The following is an 18,777-nucleotide window of genomic DNA, read 5'->3' on the forward strand; positions in this document are numbered from 1 at the left end:
TTGTATAGGCCAAAATCACAAATCACAAATTTGCCTCACGGGGCTTTATATCTGTACAGGATCTATGTTCACAGAGGGTCATACTGTAAAAGATAGAGGGTGTCGTCCTCTATCTTTTACAGTACGACCCTCTGATCGGATAAGGAAAAACTCCCCAAAAAAAAACTTTCATCAGGGAAAAAAGAAAAAGATGGAAGAAACCTCAGGAAGTGTAACAGAGGAGGGATCCCCCTTCCAGGATGGACAGATGTGCCGTAGATGTCGTGTGCACAGAGTAACAACATAATGAAAATACAACATAGACAATCCATATGACAAATTGAATACATGTGAACATATGTGAGAAAGTGGATCCAGGAGGATGTCAAGCAGCTTCCCGGCGTCGCCAAACAGATAGAGCCAGAGCAACACGACCTCCTCTCCACGCCAAATAGATAAAGCCAGAGCAACACAACCTCCTCTCCACACCAAATAGATAGAGCCAGAGCAACACAACCTCCTCTCCACACCAAATAGATAGAGCCAGAGCAACACAACCTCCTCTCCACCATGGAACCAAAGAAAAAACAACAAAACCAAAATACGGCAGTGGGCTATGAATTCCAACAAGTTTCACCAAACACATGTGGAACTTCCTGGAGATTGCACAATTGAGAAAAGAGTGGTCGATAACTGGCACCCAAAATTCCAGGACATGAGTTCCAGTATTTCCCTCTCAAGTAGAAGTATAAAGAAGAATACAATGGAAATACTACTTACAAATAAAGCACAAGTACCTCAAAATTGTACTTAGCTGTACTTGGAGCCTACATTCTTCCAGTACACACGTGTGAAATACAGAGTATTTAGTTTAGTTACTCCTGCTGTTTCTCCAGGCAGCACTGTGTTCGTTTTCTGTAACAAAGTCTTTTAATTAACACATTTACCAAAACATCTACAGACACGAAGAGAGAAAACATCTGATCCTTTCTGCTGGTTTAATCCCGTCTAGACACCACTGCTGCTATCTTAACTCCCACATCGGTTCCCTCTGAACCTCCTGTAAGTCGGCCTGGGACTTCTCACTGTAAATGGCATTCATCAGACTGTGACAGCAGGGCCATAACACATAAAGACAGTGAGACTGAACTCTGTGAAACCCACTCTGGGAAGCCCATTACACTACAGCACGGCCCGAGCCTCTTTATGCATTCATCCCAGGCCGATATTGGGTTCAGAGGGCCACGGCTTCGGATGCAGCTGCAATATACACAGCCCATAAAACATTTACGCCGTGCCCCAGCTGTCTGCTTCTGTTCCCTGCTGTAGGTGAGGGTCGGGAACACACAGGATCATAAAAAAACAATCCTTCATCAGCTCATAAAAAGTGTCAAGAGTTTGGTTGTCAAACAAATCTCTGTCCGGGATTATTACTGCAATGTTTCCCGGGTCAGCCAGGCGCTTTTATTGACCAAAAAACAGATGGAGTTAGTTAAAATAGGTCTTTAATGCAGAGAGGATAACAGTCCGTTTCTATTGTGTTGTTCACAAACATGGCTAAATACTGACATCGGTTGATCCATTTTTTGAGAGCACTAATTTTTCTGCAGAAGAAGCATCCTAAAAAGCTTAAAATCACCTGTTTGGTTTTATTGATTTATTTATGGCCATATTTTATTACTTAATGAGTGCACTGACGGTGTCCACCTGCTGTTTTGGTTCATGTAGATGCAGGACAACAAAGTGTTAGCGGACTGGGTGAAAGTGAAGATGGATCAGAGGGATTCATAAATATACTCTCAGACAATCACATCACTGGCCTCATCGCTCTGAAACACCCGAGCCAATCCAACACATTCTCATGCCAAACCCATCAAATTGGTCAGTGCCCCTCAGCATCGGAGACCGACGCACGGGTTACGTGCCTAACGGCTCACATGACTAACAGCTCACAGGACTGACGTACTAACGACTCACGTGATAAGCGACTCACGTGACAAGTGACTCATGTGGCTTGCGACTCGTGACTTACGTGACTGACAATACTAAGGGCTCATGTGAATAACGACTCACGTGATTCACAGGACTGACGATACCGACCAGTCATGTGACTAAAGACTAATGCGAAAATAGGTCATTACTTTGAGTTTCACATGAGACACAAACACCGATCTCCTGGTTGAAAGTCTTGTGTTTGTTTGTCTCATCCACCATCACTCCTGGCTGCCCTGAACGGACTCTCACGCCATGAATACTACGTCACTTACTCCGACCGTCGAATAACGCAAGGGGTGGGTTTACATTGGAGTAAGTTGAAAGCCTGTTTTGTCACATGCTGTTGCTAAAGCTTGCTTCTGTGCGTCGGTTTCCGATACCGAGAGACACTTATCAAACGGCGGTATTTGACGAGTTGGGAATGAGAACGGGTTGAAAGGACTGGGTGAAAGTGAAGATGGATCAGAGAGTGTTAATAAATACACTCTCAGCCAATCACATCACTGCTCTTATCACTCTGAAACAACCGAGCCAATCACAGTGAGGCATGATGACAGCAGCTCAACAAATTAAAAATCGCTTCTTGAGGATATCATGTTGTCTGGATGTTGCAGAGTGGCACGGTGAACAGCAGAGGCAGATGGTGTTTTTATTAGTACGATGACGATGAAAATAATAGTTTGGTGAAGCAGGTTATATGATCGCATTAATCCAACGCTGTTTCGGTCATAATTCTAATCTCAGCTCGTAAAACAACACATCTTATTGTAATTGATGTGACACGACAGTGTTTGCATAGTAATACTTTTCAGGAATAAAACATAAATTGGAAAGAAGGCAGAGGATTGATGATCCTGTTAATCTGGTGCACCTAGTTATAAACATCTGATGTGTGTGTGTGTGTGTGTGTGTGTGTTTATTCTGTAGTAGCAGTCAGATATGAGCATGTACTAGTTTAGCCTCAATATCACTTCACTTAACTTTAATAGCCATGTGACTAGAGTAGGTAGATTTAGTTTTCAGTACAGCGTGGGAGAAAAAAACTCACAGTACACAGTACTGTGTCATAACATATGACACAATAAATGATAATTACCATATTACTAAACAATGAAGAGCTGCATGTATTACGATGCGAGGACTAGAAATGATGAGGCAGAGTTTGATTTTCCTTTGTGGATTCATCCTGGATCTTTAAAGAAATAAATACTTTATACAGTACTTCTGCTCAACTACATTGATTTTTGAATTTCTGAAATTGAGTCTGAGTCTGAGGTTTTATTTGAAAAAAAAAAAATCTGCCAATGTACTGTAGTAGGAATACTTCAACCTGTTTCTGTTTCTAAAATCAACTTTATCATAACTCCTTTTTTAACCTTTTATTTATTGATTCATTTAATCAATACATGTACTTTGTTCTCCAAGATACAAACTCATTTCATCATAGAATATAAATAAAAAAGACGTAGAACATAACATAACATAAGCGTCATATAAAACATAAAACACAATTTTTATTATACTTAATGGTCACTTATACTGTATATTATAGCATGTACTGTGTTTTTATTGTCTATTATAGAATATCTATATCTATATTTGCCCTTGTTTGAATGTGTTTTCATTTTAATTTCTTTTGTAAAGTCCTTTGAAATACATCTCTTGTATGAAATGTTCTCTATAAATAAAGTTATGATAATAATTATTATTATCCCGTAACATTTGAAGGGCAAACATCTGGTAGTCTAACGGGGCAGCCGCTCCTCCTCCCCCGCGGTCACAACAACAAGCAGCTGTGGAAGCTAACGTTAGCTAATGTTCGGTTAAATTTTAATCGGACATATTGTATTGACTTTTGTTACGTTTCCGACTGAGGGCTAACTGCTAACGTTAGTTAAAAATGAGCAGCATGTTATCTCATAGACAGCTGTCAGGGGTCTATGTTAATGTTCACCTGCCCAACATACAAAGAGCTGCAGTGTGACTGGTTGTACCAATAACAACACCAAAATCCAAGACTCCAGTTTTATATTGACGTTATACCTGTTGAGGAGTCACTAGGGAAAAAGTGGTGGCCATCAAGAGGGACTCACGTAACTTAAACTGCGACCAGAGTGTCAACCAAACAGTCCCTGGTCCTCCAAGTCAAATCACACTTATGTCTGATCTAACGTCACCCATTTTATGACAGGTGATAATATTTAACAAATCTCATACAAATACGTCATGTGATAATGGTTACCTGGTGGTCGGACTCTGCAGCGGTCTAGTACAGTCAACAAGAATGTACAAACAATGTGATATTTGCGTTGATTACAACGACTACCAAGGCGGTTTTGCCCCCTGAATGGGCATGCATCTAGTAATGTATCTATACAAGAAACCCGTCAATCACACATTACATTAAATCAAAGAATGCTTGTGGTGATTGGCTGCCAGCAAAACCATACAAATAATTACTTTTTTGTAGATCTGGGTACAACAAGTATGGAATGCAGGTATCGTTTGACTGGAGAAGTTTCGATACCAATTGGTACTGGGTTATTTTGGTTGATAACTTAAAGGTATCGAGTACGATACCCAGCCCTAGTGTCCAGGCTGCCGTACCAAACTGTCGCAGGTGAAGTGAGGATACTTTCACTGATGGTGGTATACATCTGTAGTGTTTCAGCATTAGTGTTGTCTACACACTAAACTATACAGAAACACTATGACCTTTTTATGTTATGTTAATATAACAGATTTAATTTCTTTGTTCCCCCCCAGCTGTACATCCAGACGACCACACTGACCATCTCCATGAACCTGAGTGCGTCCGTGGCCCTCGGGATGCTCTACATGCCCAAAGTCTATGTCATCATCTTCCACCCGGAGCTCAACGTGCAGAAGAGGAAACGTTCCTTCAAAGCCGTCGCCACAGCCGCCACCATGTCATCCCGACTCTCCCACAAGGCCAGCGACAGACCCAACGGAGAGGCTAAGACGGAGCTTTGTGAGAACGTCGACCCCAACAGTAAGTCCACATCTGCTCAATGTCATGTCATTCAAAACTGGGATCTTCATTAGGAATTTGAAAACTAAATGAAATGAGTCTAAAACACTGTATATTAACTCTGCAGTTACATATAGACTGTGTTAAATGAGCTGTAAAAGTGGAGCTGAAATCAATTGAAACGTAATAAAGCATGTTATTATTTTACTCATCCAACCATATATTTATTTCACCTCCTGAACTAACTGGATTTTAATGTGGCTGTTTGATGGATGAGATGTAATACTGTGCCAGCACTGTTTTAGGTCTTATTTCCTGGACTGAGGCACTGAAACACCTGAAGTAGTTTAAAATAAAAGGAGTCCCTCTTAGAGTTAGATGTTCAGATTGATTTCACTGACTGTATGTTCAATATGAGGCGACAGCCAGTAGCCGCTTAGCTTAGCTTAGCATAAAGACTGGAAACAGGGGGAACAGCTAACCTGACTCTGTTGAAAGGTAACAAAATCCAAGAAACAGTCCAGCACACTTAGATTTTTGTACAGATTAAACAAACAAGATATAAGATGTTTCCCAACTAAATGTAATTGGGAAAACAAATAGTAGTAGCCTATATGAACTTAACTTCTTACAGATTGATTGATAGAGGTTGATTCATATGAAAGGAGTTTATTATGGGAGCCCTTCCACTGATGTTAATCTTTGTACAAACAGAATTCTATAGGCTAAAAAGGTGTCTTAAGGTGCAGGAAAACGGTCCTGTCTAAACATGTACAGATATTTTTGAAAAAAAATGTCCTCTCTTTTTAAAGTAAAAATTCTGTTGACATGACTTTCTTTTTACAAAATATCTCTGTCCACACTAGAACGCAAAAACGAATCAAATCACCAGGGTCGTGTCTAGAAGGTAAACCCACAAGTTGCAAAAACATGTGAAAACTCTTGCGAGACTCGCTGCCCGACGACCTATCCTAACCATAACCATTCGAGGTCAATGCCTAACCGATCGAGGCTAATGCCTAACCTTTACCATTCGAGGCCAATGCCAAACAATTACCATTTCGCAATTTAGGGATTACCTTCTACACACAAACCTGGGCCAGTAGGTGGCGATGAAGGCTTCTTCAACGATACGTCAAATATTAGAGAAGAAGATTCTGAGCATGCATAGTTAGCTTATTTTCCTTTGGCGGTAGTAACAAATCAAACAAAATTATAACTAGTAGCTGATTATTTATTTATTTATACATATTTGTTACCTATTTATTTAAACTGTTTCTGGTACACGGCCCAAGGTGCTATGGCGAATTGTGACTCGTGTAAACGGACAAGGAGCTGGAGTTGCTGCTTAGCTTCACCTTACAAGGTGCTTATGATAGAATTGGGTGCAGCCGTATGTCCGTGAAGTGGTGCAGCAATACTAAGTTAGATGTAAAGTAGTGATTAAACCTAGCAGTGCAAACAAAAAAACCCTAAGCAAACCGGTAGTTCGCCGATGTTGTTGTTACTCATTACACAAAGCAACAACCTGTATGTACGAATTGAGGAGATCGTTTCCGAAATACTCAGTTTTTTTTGTAGAGGAAAATTTCTAAAAATATCCGTCTACGTGTAGACAGGGCCAAAGACATTGAGGTGTCTTCTTTTAATGACTTCCACAAAACACCCACTCAGCTGTCACCTCAATCCCATAATTAGGTTATACACTCTTTATACACTGCATGTCTCATTGCTTATGTTCAATGAGGATTTGTGAAATCAAATGTTGTTTCTGTATTGAAGGTTATTTGGGTGTGAACAACATCACATGAAGATTTACATATGGCACATCTGGGATAGACATCAAATTTAGTGTCTATAAACCTCCCACATCTAGCTCTGTGATGCTCAATCCATAACTTCTTCTATGCTGAATTTCCAAAACAAAGACAAGCATGCAAAATTGCAAAATTAAAGCATGCATGCAAATGTTCTTTGAAATGAAAATAAAATCACAAAACTTGCGCTCATGCTCCACAGGAAATCAGAACTGCAATAAAAGAGATTTTTAAAAAATAACTTGAATGTTCCCAGAAATAAAAAGTGCACAAATTGAAATTACATGGCATGTGATCAAATTACCACCTCGCAGTGGGATTCCCTTTGGGGCTCTCAGGGACAACTCACCAAATAATGTTTTTCTCCCCCTGACAGGCTAATTTCATAATTTATCAGAGGTAAGAGCAAATTAATCTTCTACTTCTGCTTTGCCGTCCTGACCTTGATCCATTTTCTTCTGGAGGTTTGAGGAGATGGGGAGAGAGCCGGTCCAGAGAGAGAGAGAGAGAGAGAGAGAGAGATAAGGGGAATGCGTTTGAGTGGGAGAGAGGAGGGAGTGTGTGGAGGGAATGTTAAGTATACTTCCACAGCTCTTTATCGCCATCTTTCAATTGACTCATAACTTTTACATGAGGAGGGAGAGATGAGTATAATATGACCATTTGAGTGGCAGATTTACAGTCTGTCTCTGCTGCTGCGTGCCTGCTATTTTGGGTGGCATTTTAACAGCGTTTGACCCCCAAGACCTCCGATTTTATTGCACTGCTCCTGCACTCGTCAGTGCATTAAACTGTGCATGTGGCAATCCCTTTTCCAACACTTGTGAGTGATATCGTGAGAGAGAGGACGAACCTGTTGAGATATTCCTCTGTGGATCCTGTACAGGCAGGGCTAACGTGGGGTTAAGGTGGGGTTGCAGCATCTTTATTCGGCCGCTGTTTCTCCAGTCGATCCGGCCCAATCGTGCCCTAATCACCGTAACAACCCTCTACACAGTGGAGACACCTGGATGAGTTCAAACTGCTTATGTCACATGTGATAAAATGCATTGTTTCATCATCAGACAACCTTGACCAGAGGAACCAGAACTAATGAACGAGAAAGTGAAGGCAGAGAGAGAGCGAAGTGGTGTGTGTGTGTGTTTGGGGGGGACAACTCTCGACATTTAAGCCGCTGCTTACTCCTGGCAGCACTGTTAGCAATGTTAGCAGACTCTTGGCAATGTTAGCAGACTCTTAGCGATGTTAGAAGGCTGTTAGCAATGTTAGCAGACTCTTAGCAACGTTTAGCCGACTGAAAGCAATGTTAGTCAGTTCTTAGCGATGTTAGCAGACTCTTGGCGATGTTAGCCGACTGTTAGCGATGTTAGCCACGTGCTTCTGTTTCTTGCACGGCGAGTGTGCATTTTCGGAAAGGATAGGCCATCAGAGCAACACTTCCTATCGGTGCTAGGGGCGGCACTTGACGTGCGTCATATGATGCGCAACTGCGCTGCAGCACCAATGTGCGTTGCACTTTAGTGAATAAATGATGATGTACGTACATGAAGAATGAAGAGCTGTAAACATTAGATCGGTTTGAGCGATGAGGAGACTAGTAACCTTCCTCACATTAATACATGAAACAAAGAGAAATGTCATATTTCCATCATTTTCTCCACATGGTTTTCCATCATTTGAGCTTTGACTGGAGCTCTTCTAATAACACCATCTCGTTGTGTCCTCCTCTTCTTCTGTGGTGGTTTAATGGCACCGACAGGAGAATTAGCTCCACCATCGTCCATCAACCAATGAAGTCATCTTCACACCACAGTAGTGGATAGAAACAAGAAATTCATTCATGTTTTATTTTGATTTTCTGGAATTGTTTGCGCTACATTTGGAATGAAACTTATGATACTTGAAATTGACTTTCAAATGCCAAAGATCTGCACATATCCTTGTTCATTGGTGTATTTGAGTCTCACCAATAAATAATTAAGACTCTGAAAGGAAAACCTGCCTCTGGGATCTTGATGATCACGGCTCATCAGTCACTCGATCAGTTGTTGTTGGGGGGTTTCCCGGTGTGTTATCAAGATTGCAGGGACTCTGGAGCACAGCGTGTTTTACTATTCAGAGTCAATTCACGGTAGAGGAGACACAGCAGTACGGGAGCGTCGTTGGCAGACTGCAGCTCAGTCATGACTCCCTGAAGACATGCAGAGCCATCTGTCCACTCCCCCCTCGTTTCTCACTCCATTTCTCTCTTTCTAAACTCGTTCAGCCTCAGGTTTACTGGTTTTCCCCCTCACTCGATTTTTAAATCCTCTCTCTTTTCAATCTCGCTCTCTCGCCTCCCCTCACCTGCTGCCGCTGTCCCCCCCTTTTCTTTCACCAGTAATAGCCCTCAGTCACTTATGATGGCTTCATTTCTACTTCTCTGCACTCATGGCCCTCTCTCCTTCTCCTTCCTCTCTGCTCCTACAGCTGATTCCCCGACAACAAAGACTTCTATCTCTCGCCGTTCTTCTGGCTTCAGTCGCTCTTCAAAGGCCAAATCTCTTTGATTCTGCTCTTATAAGGCCTCTCTGCCTTTCTTCAAAAGCTGATTCTCATACAACAAAGGCTTCTATATATCTCTTAACACTCATATGGCCCTGGCTGCTCTCAGAAACAATCCCTATACAAGAAGTATTCGCAAATCTCACCCCCTTTCTTAGCGTTGCCCCGGATGCCAGCAGCAGTGAAGTATTTCTGCTACATGTATTTCTTTGGGGATTAGCCTTTCTAACGTACATGTGACACTAGCTTCAAATCCTTTTTTGAGGAATGAATGTAGGAGTGCAGCAGCAGTGAGTTTAAAATGTCAACAAATGAATTCACCTGAAAATAAAAATGTAATAAAAGTAAACTAATAGAGCAAAGCGGTTGCAAAATATTCCCAAAGAAATGTGTCTGTTATATTCAAATATCCTACGTGTACACAGGGGAAGATGTGGGAAGATGCCTCTCCATGTATAAAGAAAGGCAATTTAGAGAATTAAATGTAGTTCTTAAAGGTTCTCTATATGATATTCAGAGCATTAATAGAGCAGCAAACTATTATTTCCAATGTAAAGATATAGTGGAGTAATGTCTACCCAAGCAGAGATTTAAGTCTCTCTCCCTCTGTGTGTGCAGCCCGTGGATGTATAAAGAGAACTGGATACAGTGCTGGATCCCATTTATTCCTATGAGAGTTGCTCAGTGGCGCATGAAGCTAAATTGACTCCACTGCCGAGTGATAAAATACCCGGATCATCCGACGATCTTCCGCATCCATTGGGCCAGAACAGGCGCAGTAGCGTTTCCTTTAACTCCGCCTGCCAGCCCTCGCTGCAGCCTTGGTCTGGGTCTCATTCACATGAACGGAGGAAGGGAAATAACTCTGGATTCAACTATTAGTGCATTTTGCAACTTTTAGGTCCTAAGGATTTAAATAAGGACTATTAACGTGTTTGTACGGGGAAGTTTACCCAAAAAAAAATGATCTGCTTAATTACAGACGTCTCTTTCCCAATATAAATCTATGAGAAAAAGTATTTTTGGGCCTGATGGCATCACGTGACGGACTTAGAGGTTGTAGTAACACTGTTTGGCCACTACGTAAATTTGCTTCAAAGCCTGGGGCACTTCCTGGGGGCTTGGTGCAGCCATGTCTCCTGAAAATTTCATTCCCATAAAACGAATCTGCATTGTGAAACATGTTTCGAGGAAAGATATTTTGTATATACTGTATATGCGGATTATGCTTGTTTTTGATGTATCAGAAATATGTTTCTAATAGTCCGGTTGCACTAAATGGCGTATGAATGACGCAAGTCATTTCGTGTGCAATAGGAACTTGCTTTTGCCGTGTCATACGACAAGTAATGTGTTTTACTGCAATATGAATGCAACCGCGTAAATAGAGTGTTCCAGGGATGACGTATCTTTGTAGGCCAACCAGGAAGTTAGCATCGTCGTGGTTCCTTCGACAAAAAGCCAAAGGGATCTTTTTCATTGGGTTTTGGCTTAATACCGAGGAGGCAATAGATATGCTCTGAATTTCAAATTTAGCACCTTTACAATGATTACAAAAAATAACCTAATTGGTTGTCCTGCTCCCAGTAAGATGCCTCCAGGAGGAATTTTGATTTTAAATATCTACAGATTTTATAATTTACGTAATGGTTATTATTTTATCTAGAGCATTTGTTTTTTATTGGTTTCTCTTTAATACTGAGTAAAATAACATTGACATTTTAAGATTTATATTTAAAAACACTCCATTACTGTGAGGGTCATTTGCCACTCAGCAGGCTGGTTGGGTTAATTATCTCTGAGCAGAGCCAGCTGTGGAGCCTAATTGTCCCTGATGAGGATCAGGTGGTTGAAGCCTATTATGTACCGCTGGTTTCAGTGCTCAGATTCTGACTCATTGTCTCTTTGTCAGAGGTAGTGAGAGTGCTGTCCTGTTTTTGCTCTATCTCTATATTGGTGTGTGAATCTGCAGAAGTACCATGTGAACCTATCTGTGAGATTCACTCACCATTTAGCTTCATCTCAGAGCTGGAGTCTGTGTGGCCTGCCTTCACTGGTTCTTTTCATTCATTTATGTTCTAGTCAGCTGCTGCTATGTTCTGAATCGCTTGCGATTTTAGTGGTTATCCTTTGGGATTAACTTTAAGATTCCCCTGATCCGCAATTGCATCCCTCCCCCTGTTACCCTGACAATTACAAGTCATTCAAAAGTGTACGCCTACTGTAAGTATTATCAGCATGTTATTTTAGTTAGCTAGTTTAGTCCAGTGGTTCCTAACCTAGGGGTCAGGGCCCTCCAAAGAGTCACCAGATAAATGGGAGTGGTCGTGAGATGATTAATGGGAGAGAATAAGAAGAAACTAAGTTCTGATACTGGGCTGTCAATCGATTAAAATATTTAAGCGCAATTGATCACATAATTGTCCATAGTAAATCGCAATTAATCACACTTTTTTTATCTGTTCAAAATGTAGAGAAACTAGTCAAGTAAAGGGAGATTTGTATTTAGTATTTAAGTATTTAATACTCTTATCAATATTGGAGTGGGCAAATATGCTGCTTTATGCAAATGTATGTATATATTTGCCAGTATCTTCACTGTAACACTTCTACCTGAAAGATCGATTGCGCTAATGCGTAAACAAAATTTGTGGTGTTAAAACAAATTTGCATTTACCAGTTGTTATTATCACGTTAACTTTGACAGCCCTATCTGATACATAAATCTGTTTTCAGTTTTTGTACTTAATTTGAAAAGTAACTAACTTTAGCTGTCAGATAAATGTAGTGGAGCAGCAGTATAAAGTATAAAATCTTCCTCCATCTTCCCCTGTTCATCCTAAACACCTCAAGAGAAAAAACACGTTTTAATACAAATCCTCTCAAATCCCAACCTCAGGCTGTAGGATGTAAATGGCTGTCACCAATCTGTCAATCCAATAAATTGAGCTTGTTGTCAGTATACTGCTCAGGGATGTATAACACAGTCCTGATTGGACAGTTGGGCCTGTCAGACTCTAATGATTTCTCTCTCTGTGAAGACGACACATTATGACAAAGTCAGGGAGGTTCACTGACACTTTCAGGCCTTAATATGCATATTATGCCATTTTCTCTTTTATCTCCCTGCCATGATTGATGATGGGCTTTTGGCTTGAAGCCATTCGTCACTGGATGAACACCGAGGGCCAAGTGGTGTCCAGTAAAGGGGGGGAGGGTTAGGTACAGCTGCAAGGGGGAGATAGGAAGGTGGTCATAACTAAAAGGAGCATATACCACCTGTTCTACCTGCTCATTTGACATCTGAGGGTCTTATTTTCATATCGCCACAACGACCAGCACAAGCCTCGACCTTGAAATTCTGACAGGCGGCGCAAAGAGAGCTGTATTTTGGTGGAAATCGGCTCATAGACGTCTCAGAAGCAATCTGATGATTTGGTCGACGACACCAACATAAATGCTCGCTGCAGGCACACAGAACCAACTGAATAATGCTCAACAAATAAATGTGTAAACTAAATTTACAAAGCCCAAAGTCCATGACAAAGGGAGTTACTCTCCCCCACAGAAACAATGCTCCTGAACTGCCTGAAATGTCTTGCTTTAAGTCCTGCCTTTTTTTCCGTAATGTGGTGATGTCACCAAGTAACATATCTGCATAAAGGCTAGTTTGGCACGCACTCAAACAACAACAGTGAGCCAGCCGACCAATCAGAGTAGACTGGGCTTTGTAAACAGTGTTTTAGACAGAGCATGAAAAGAGGTGCTGCAGCGCAGCCGGTATGAGAAAAGCAAAAAGTTTTTTGAACATTAAAGCATGTCAACATGTTCTAGTAGAAACCTAAAATACAAGCATGCACCTGAAAATAAGCATAATAGGTCCTCTTTAAATTTCAGTTTATCTTCCGGAAACTGAAGAAGGTCTCCAGCACACCTCTGTGCATGTGAGGAGAAAAACGTTCATGCATGCTAACGCACACAGACTCTCTCTCGAGGTTAAGTGGCGTCGACGACAGCATCCAACAAAAACTGCCCACGCTGATATTCATTGCAGCAGAATGATTCAATTTCCATTGGCATCGGAGCGCAATTTGAGCAAAGGCTCCACCAGTCAGTGTTTGATCTTGAAAGTTCAGGTTCTGGAGGCTCCCTGCAGGTCACACCCTGGACGTTGCAACACGGGACACGAACATTGGTCTCCTGGATGAAAGCCTTGTGGTTGTTGGACCACCTCCCCTCCCTCCCGCCCGCCCTGTGTGTCTTTTCACTCTTTAAACTATGTCACCACAGCACTTTCTCTGAGCCGCGGATGGGTTTACATTATAGTTAATGAAAAGCCTGGTGCGTCACATACCAGCGCTAAAGGTTTCAATAAGTTCAATAAGTATGGAACGCCAATGGCAGTGACAAAACATCGGTATTTGACACCCTGGGAATGAGAACGGGCTGCTTATTCTCTGGTCAATCTGTGCTGGTTGTTGCGATTTAAAATATGGCTCTTAACAAAAGGTTCTTGTTCTGCAGGAGCTGAAAGTTTTCTCAGATAGATTTGGATTTTCTTTCCTTTTTTTTTCTTCTGCTGCAGATGCTTTTGCTTTTGAATTACTCTATACTGAGTAAACATCCCATCCCCACATTGCACGGAATTATAAAAGAAGAGAAGCTGATTCTCTTAGTGATGAAGCTGTGCTGTCAGTCATCTCAGACACTGCACACCGGCCCTGTCTCCTACAAAATTGCATTCCTATCTAAACTGCACTGTGAATTACGTTTCCAGGGACATGTTTTTTCTGCGGTATTACGGTCGCACTTTTGCACAGTTTTAAACACAGAGTTAACGCTGTAAAGTTAAACTAAACAAAACAAAAACGCAACTAATCTACTTGGTTAGGTTTAGTAAAAAAACAAAAAAACAGTGGTCTCCCAACGCGGTATCACGGGAAGGCGTATAAATACCACAACATTACACGGAAATTCCGCCTGTCATGAGTTTGCATTTTAGTGATTTTGTGTGTCATTTGTACGCTGCTTCTTTGCGTGTCATTAACATGCCGCTCAAACGTCCGCAGTTAGGTCCACGCAAGAAGGTTAGACGAAGCTCCTGAGGATATGCTACTTTCAAATTATGCTAGCTTTCCAACATTGTCGTCCCTATCTTTAAGATAAGGGAAAACGTCATGGTTAGGCTTAATATAAGTAAGTAAACCAAGTAAAACACGTACTACGTATGGAAACAACTATGGACACGTCACAAACGGCAACAAAAAAGACATGACAAGCGTCACTAATGTATTTTACAAAACAAACCACCGTTCAACAACGGTCTCGAAAACAGGTCTCCTGTTTTAAAGTCCGCTGTTTGTTGGGCCCACTCACTTCCCAACCGACCCACCATAAGTGGTCATTCTAGCTCATGGCGTAGTATTTATACATGGATGCGTTTACATTGCAGTCAGTACAGGATACATGGCGTACAAAAGACGTGGAAGTCAAGAAAAGCGTACTTGTTGCACACTAATCGCATTTATCATGGCATACGCCTTTTCCTGTGAATGGGCTGGGTCTCCAGGGCAAAAGTCCAGTGTTCGTTGCCCCATCAACCACCCCAACCTCCTCCCTACAGTATGCGGACTTCCGCGGTCTATCATTACAAACATATTTGCGAAATGTCAAAAACAAACGTAATCTGCGACAAAATAAGTCTCCCCCGAATCGTAATTCACAGTGCAATTTATGGAAACATAATTTTTCGAAGACAGGGCTATTGCAAACACTCCAAACTGCACTATCATCACTCTTCGAGAGTTCATAATTCAAGCCTTCTTTTAAAACTTTGGGATCATTTAATTTACGTCTACCATTAACTCTCATTTCACCTCGATCACAACATTAACCTTCAGCTAAAAGAGAAAGCCACAAGGACTGAAGCTCATCTCTGTTTTGTCCATTGTCTCTCCTTTTTCAGGTCCAGCAGCAAAGAAGAAATTTGTGAGCTACAACGACCTTGTGATCTAACGGCATCAGAGCGAGAGACTGAAAAGAGAGTGATAGTCGGAGATGTCTGGTTTCCTGCCCCGCTGGCTAAAAACAAGAAAAGTGAAGGAAAAAAGAAAGGAGAGAAGTATGTTTTTTTTTCTTGTTGTTTAGTTCTTTGGTCTCATGTGCTTCATTGCCAACCACAGACTTTCAGATTCTGAAGCAAAGCCTTGTGGGACTTTCCTCTGGGCAAAGACTTTGGGCACACACACACATTCAGTCCGTCAAAGAGACCCGAGGAAGCAAAGAAAGACAAGACGTGAGGATGTTCAGTAAATTAAAAAAATAAATCCAGAGTATTTTTGTTTGTGAGGCGGCGATGATGATGATGGTACTGACAACAAACATGACGGACATCTTGCAGCCTCACGGAGCTCCATGTTGATCTCTCTCTGCCGTTGATGTCAAACCAAGCCGCCGTTTCGGCCTGACGTGACCTTTCTACGGAGCCCGCCTCCTCTTGTCTTTTAATGTACTTCCAAACTGCAAGTTTTCCAACCCGTCCTCCCGCGTGTGGTTCTTTATGGCTTATATGTTACTTTGGTTGTTGGTTTTGTTTCTTTTCTTTTTGTTTTCTTTCAAAGGCGACGATGGTTATGACGTCGATGATGAATCTATTTTGCTCTTTGCTTCTTGGATGCACATTGTTTTTTATTAAAGCCATATTCTTCGCTTAGAGATTTTGAGGGCTTTGCTCACGCTGCCACCTGGAATCTGATTGTTGCCACTAAAACGTCCTTAAAGGCCCTGAAAACATGTTTTCTCAATCAGCTTCTTGCTATGAGTGATGGGATCCTACATGAAAACACTATTTTCATTAACACTTTAGATTAGGCCTACAGTGTAATGCTGAAGTACAGGGGATCTCAAAACGCTGCCTATATTTGTCAATTAAGTCAAATAGTCTCCATTAAAAGTATGCTGAATGATCTTTTAGCAGCTCCTGTTTGCAGTGTAGCCATGTATGTGGACAACTATCACTGGATTACTTGATACTGAATAAAACCTAAAAAGTGATAATTCTCAGGCAAGTTCTGCAGTTATAAGGAGAGTCTTTGTTTCTATGAATTCTAAGTGGATTTATGGACATTTATTTGTAATGGACATTAACGTTAATGATATCCCCAGAAAGTCTAACCACCACTGAATCTAATAATAAGTGTATAATGTGTGTGTGTTTAAATTTGACTCAGTTATGACTCGGAGAAAGAGGGTGATGTCTGATTTACATTGTAGCAATTAGGGTGCTGAAGTGCTGACAGGAAACCCAGAATCGGGAATTTGTGGGGCTTAATAGGTGTTAATTATGTATGTTGTCTTGCCATCTTCTATGTTGTTTTTTTAACCTGAATTTTATCATCTCTATTATCTGTTTTAAGCCTGTTTGGCAAAGTTCCGTCACAGGGATAAACTTGTGTGTGTGTGTAGCTCCTAAATCATTTCCCTGTAATTTAAAAGTCTCTTAATCTCCTCCATGATCTGTGTGTCTCTGCTGCAGCTCCACCTGCTGACAAACAATAGTGTACAATACAATAACTAACTTCCTGTTGTTGTTACAAACGCCTGCATGCATACGTCCCACTCACCTCACACGGTATCTTTCAGCCCAGTCGCCCAGCAGTTCGTTAAATAGTCACGAAACTTAATGTATTGATTTGCGTACAGAGACACAAATTTCAATTTTTTTTCTTGATGTCAGCACAAAAGCAATTTGTATGTAATCCATGTAATTATGAAGTATAGAGAGCGACGACCACTGCGTAGGGAGGAGGTCAGGATGAATGGGTGGGTCAAAAAACACAGGACTTTGCAACAAAGTTGATTTATTTGTCACATGACTTCTGTACTTAAATTACAGCACTTCTGGAGTTATTTTAACCCAAACCGCGATTTTTTTCCTAAACCTAACTAAGTAGTGTTTTCACGTAACTTCCGTACATAAGTTATGGCACTTCCGGAGTTATTTTAACCCAAACCGCGATCTTTTCCTGGAATTTCTTAGGAAAAAGCACCAAAAATATGTTGTTGAAAGTCGTGCTGAGCATCACGAAAAAAGGAGAAATTTGTGTCTGTGTACACAAATCAAAAAGTTTAAATTTCAGGACTAGTTCACAAACTGCCGTGAGACTGTGTTGTATCTTTACCTCACTATGTCTCTCCTCAGGGTTTAAAAGCCTCTGTTTTAAAGAAACACTTAGAATTGAAGCCATGTTTTCAGGGGCATTAACTATGTACGATTAGGAATGTGGATATAAGACCAGGTTGCTTCCAGTGTTCTCTTAATTATGTGACTGGGAATGAGATCTGAAGGTACCCGTTTTCTCAGAAACTTGTAATAAATCCGGGCTGTGAACTTTGCATGGCTAACCCAAAAAAAAGATGAGATGTCGAGCAAAACATCAGAGATTTGCTTTCTATTGAAAGGTCAGCAACGTGGTAAATATCAGATTCCTCAGCAGGCCGCAGACACAAAGCCAAAAAGAAAAAGAAAAACAGGCGTGTTTTTAAAGGCTTTTTTGTTTGAACTGTTTGAAATGTTTGTGGTCCCATGATGAAAGCATTATCATCCCAACATGTGTGTTCCTTCTCCACATGCACATACATGATGACTTCTCCAGTATTTTGTAGGTGTATGATGATGATGATGATGATGATGACCCTTAACTGTGTTGTAGCCGACTTAAAAAGAACCTAATGGGTCCAGACTTCACTGGACTACTGATACAACAAAAGGTGTTGATGTCGAGGTTGTCAATGCATGCCTGATATGTTCGATGTTGAATCAGAAAAAAAAAAAGTTTCAAATAATGAAATTCTCACAACACAGTTGATTCCACCTGTCTGCTCTGAATTGTACTGTTTTTGATTTCCTTTCTGTTTCTTTATTTCACTGATACTTTCTCACACAGCAGAATATGGCTTTGATTGGTTTCTTATTTTCCTGGAAACTATGGGAATTGGAGAAAAAGATGAATATATATTTAAAAAAAAAAAAATACTTGTTTAAAAAAAAAAAGGAAGCATGTATGTTTTCTACTGTTTGTACTAGGTATATTCATGTTGCCCTTGCTGCTTATGTGCCAATGTTGTGGGAGAGATTTACATTTGGCCACTCATGCAACTATTCTGTGGTGTTGTCCAAGAATGTATCAACATGAAATAAAAAAAAACATTTGGTTATTTTTTTATATATATTCCCTGAGGAAACGCAGTTTGGTGCTCGTGTCTTACTCACTTGATTTGCCTTGAGAGATATGTGATTTATTTCAGCCCTCAGTCACTGGAACAATGAAACCAGTGTGATCTTTGCCTGAAAAAAATGGTCTTGTCTTCATTTTATTTGCTCTAACTGAGATTTAGCATGGTTGCTTTTGTGGAGAAAATAGGCATTGAAGAAACTGTTGGGAATTTAAA

The 18,777-nt window shown here is 40.9% G+C and overlaps 1 protein-coding gene across 2 annotated transcripts in view; it reads left to right on the top strand.

Annotated features, from left to right (window-relative positions):
• LOC119485726 (metabotropic glutamate receptor 7) overlaps positions 1 to 18,367 on the top strand; it is a 334,706-nt gene extending 316,339 nt beyond the window's left edge. The window contains exons 9-11 of one of the 2 annotated variants that reach the window (XM_037765486.1): positions 4,741 to 4,987; positions 7,160 to 7,182; positions 15,293 to 18,367. In XM_037765486.1, the coding sequence (XP_037621414.1) occupies positions 4,741 to 4,987; positions 7,160 to 7,164 (252 nt within the window). In that variant the 3' untranslated portion in view covers positions 7,165 to 7,182; positions 15,293 to 18,367. The remainder of the gene's footprint in view (positions 1 to 4,740; positions 4,988 to 7,159; positions 7,183 to 15,292) is intronic. The other variant, XM_037765478.1, reaches the window with a different exon arrangement.
• The last annotated feature ends 410 nt before the right edge of the window (positions 18,368 to 18,777 follow it).

The sequence above is a fragment of the Sebastes umbrosus genome, chromosome 1 (assembly GCF_015220745.1).
Source record: "Sebastes umbrosus isolate fSebUmb1 chromosome 1, fSebUmb1.pri, whole genome shotgun sequence".
In the NCBI taxonomy this organism is placed as follows: Eukaryota; Metazoa; Chordata; class Actinopteri; order Perciformes; family Sebastidae; genus Sebastes; species Sebastes umbrosus.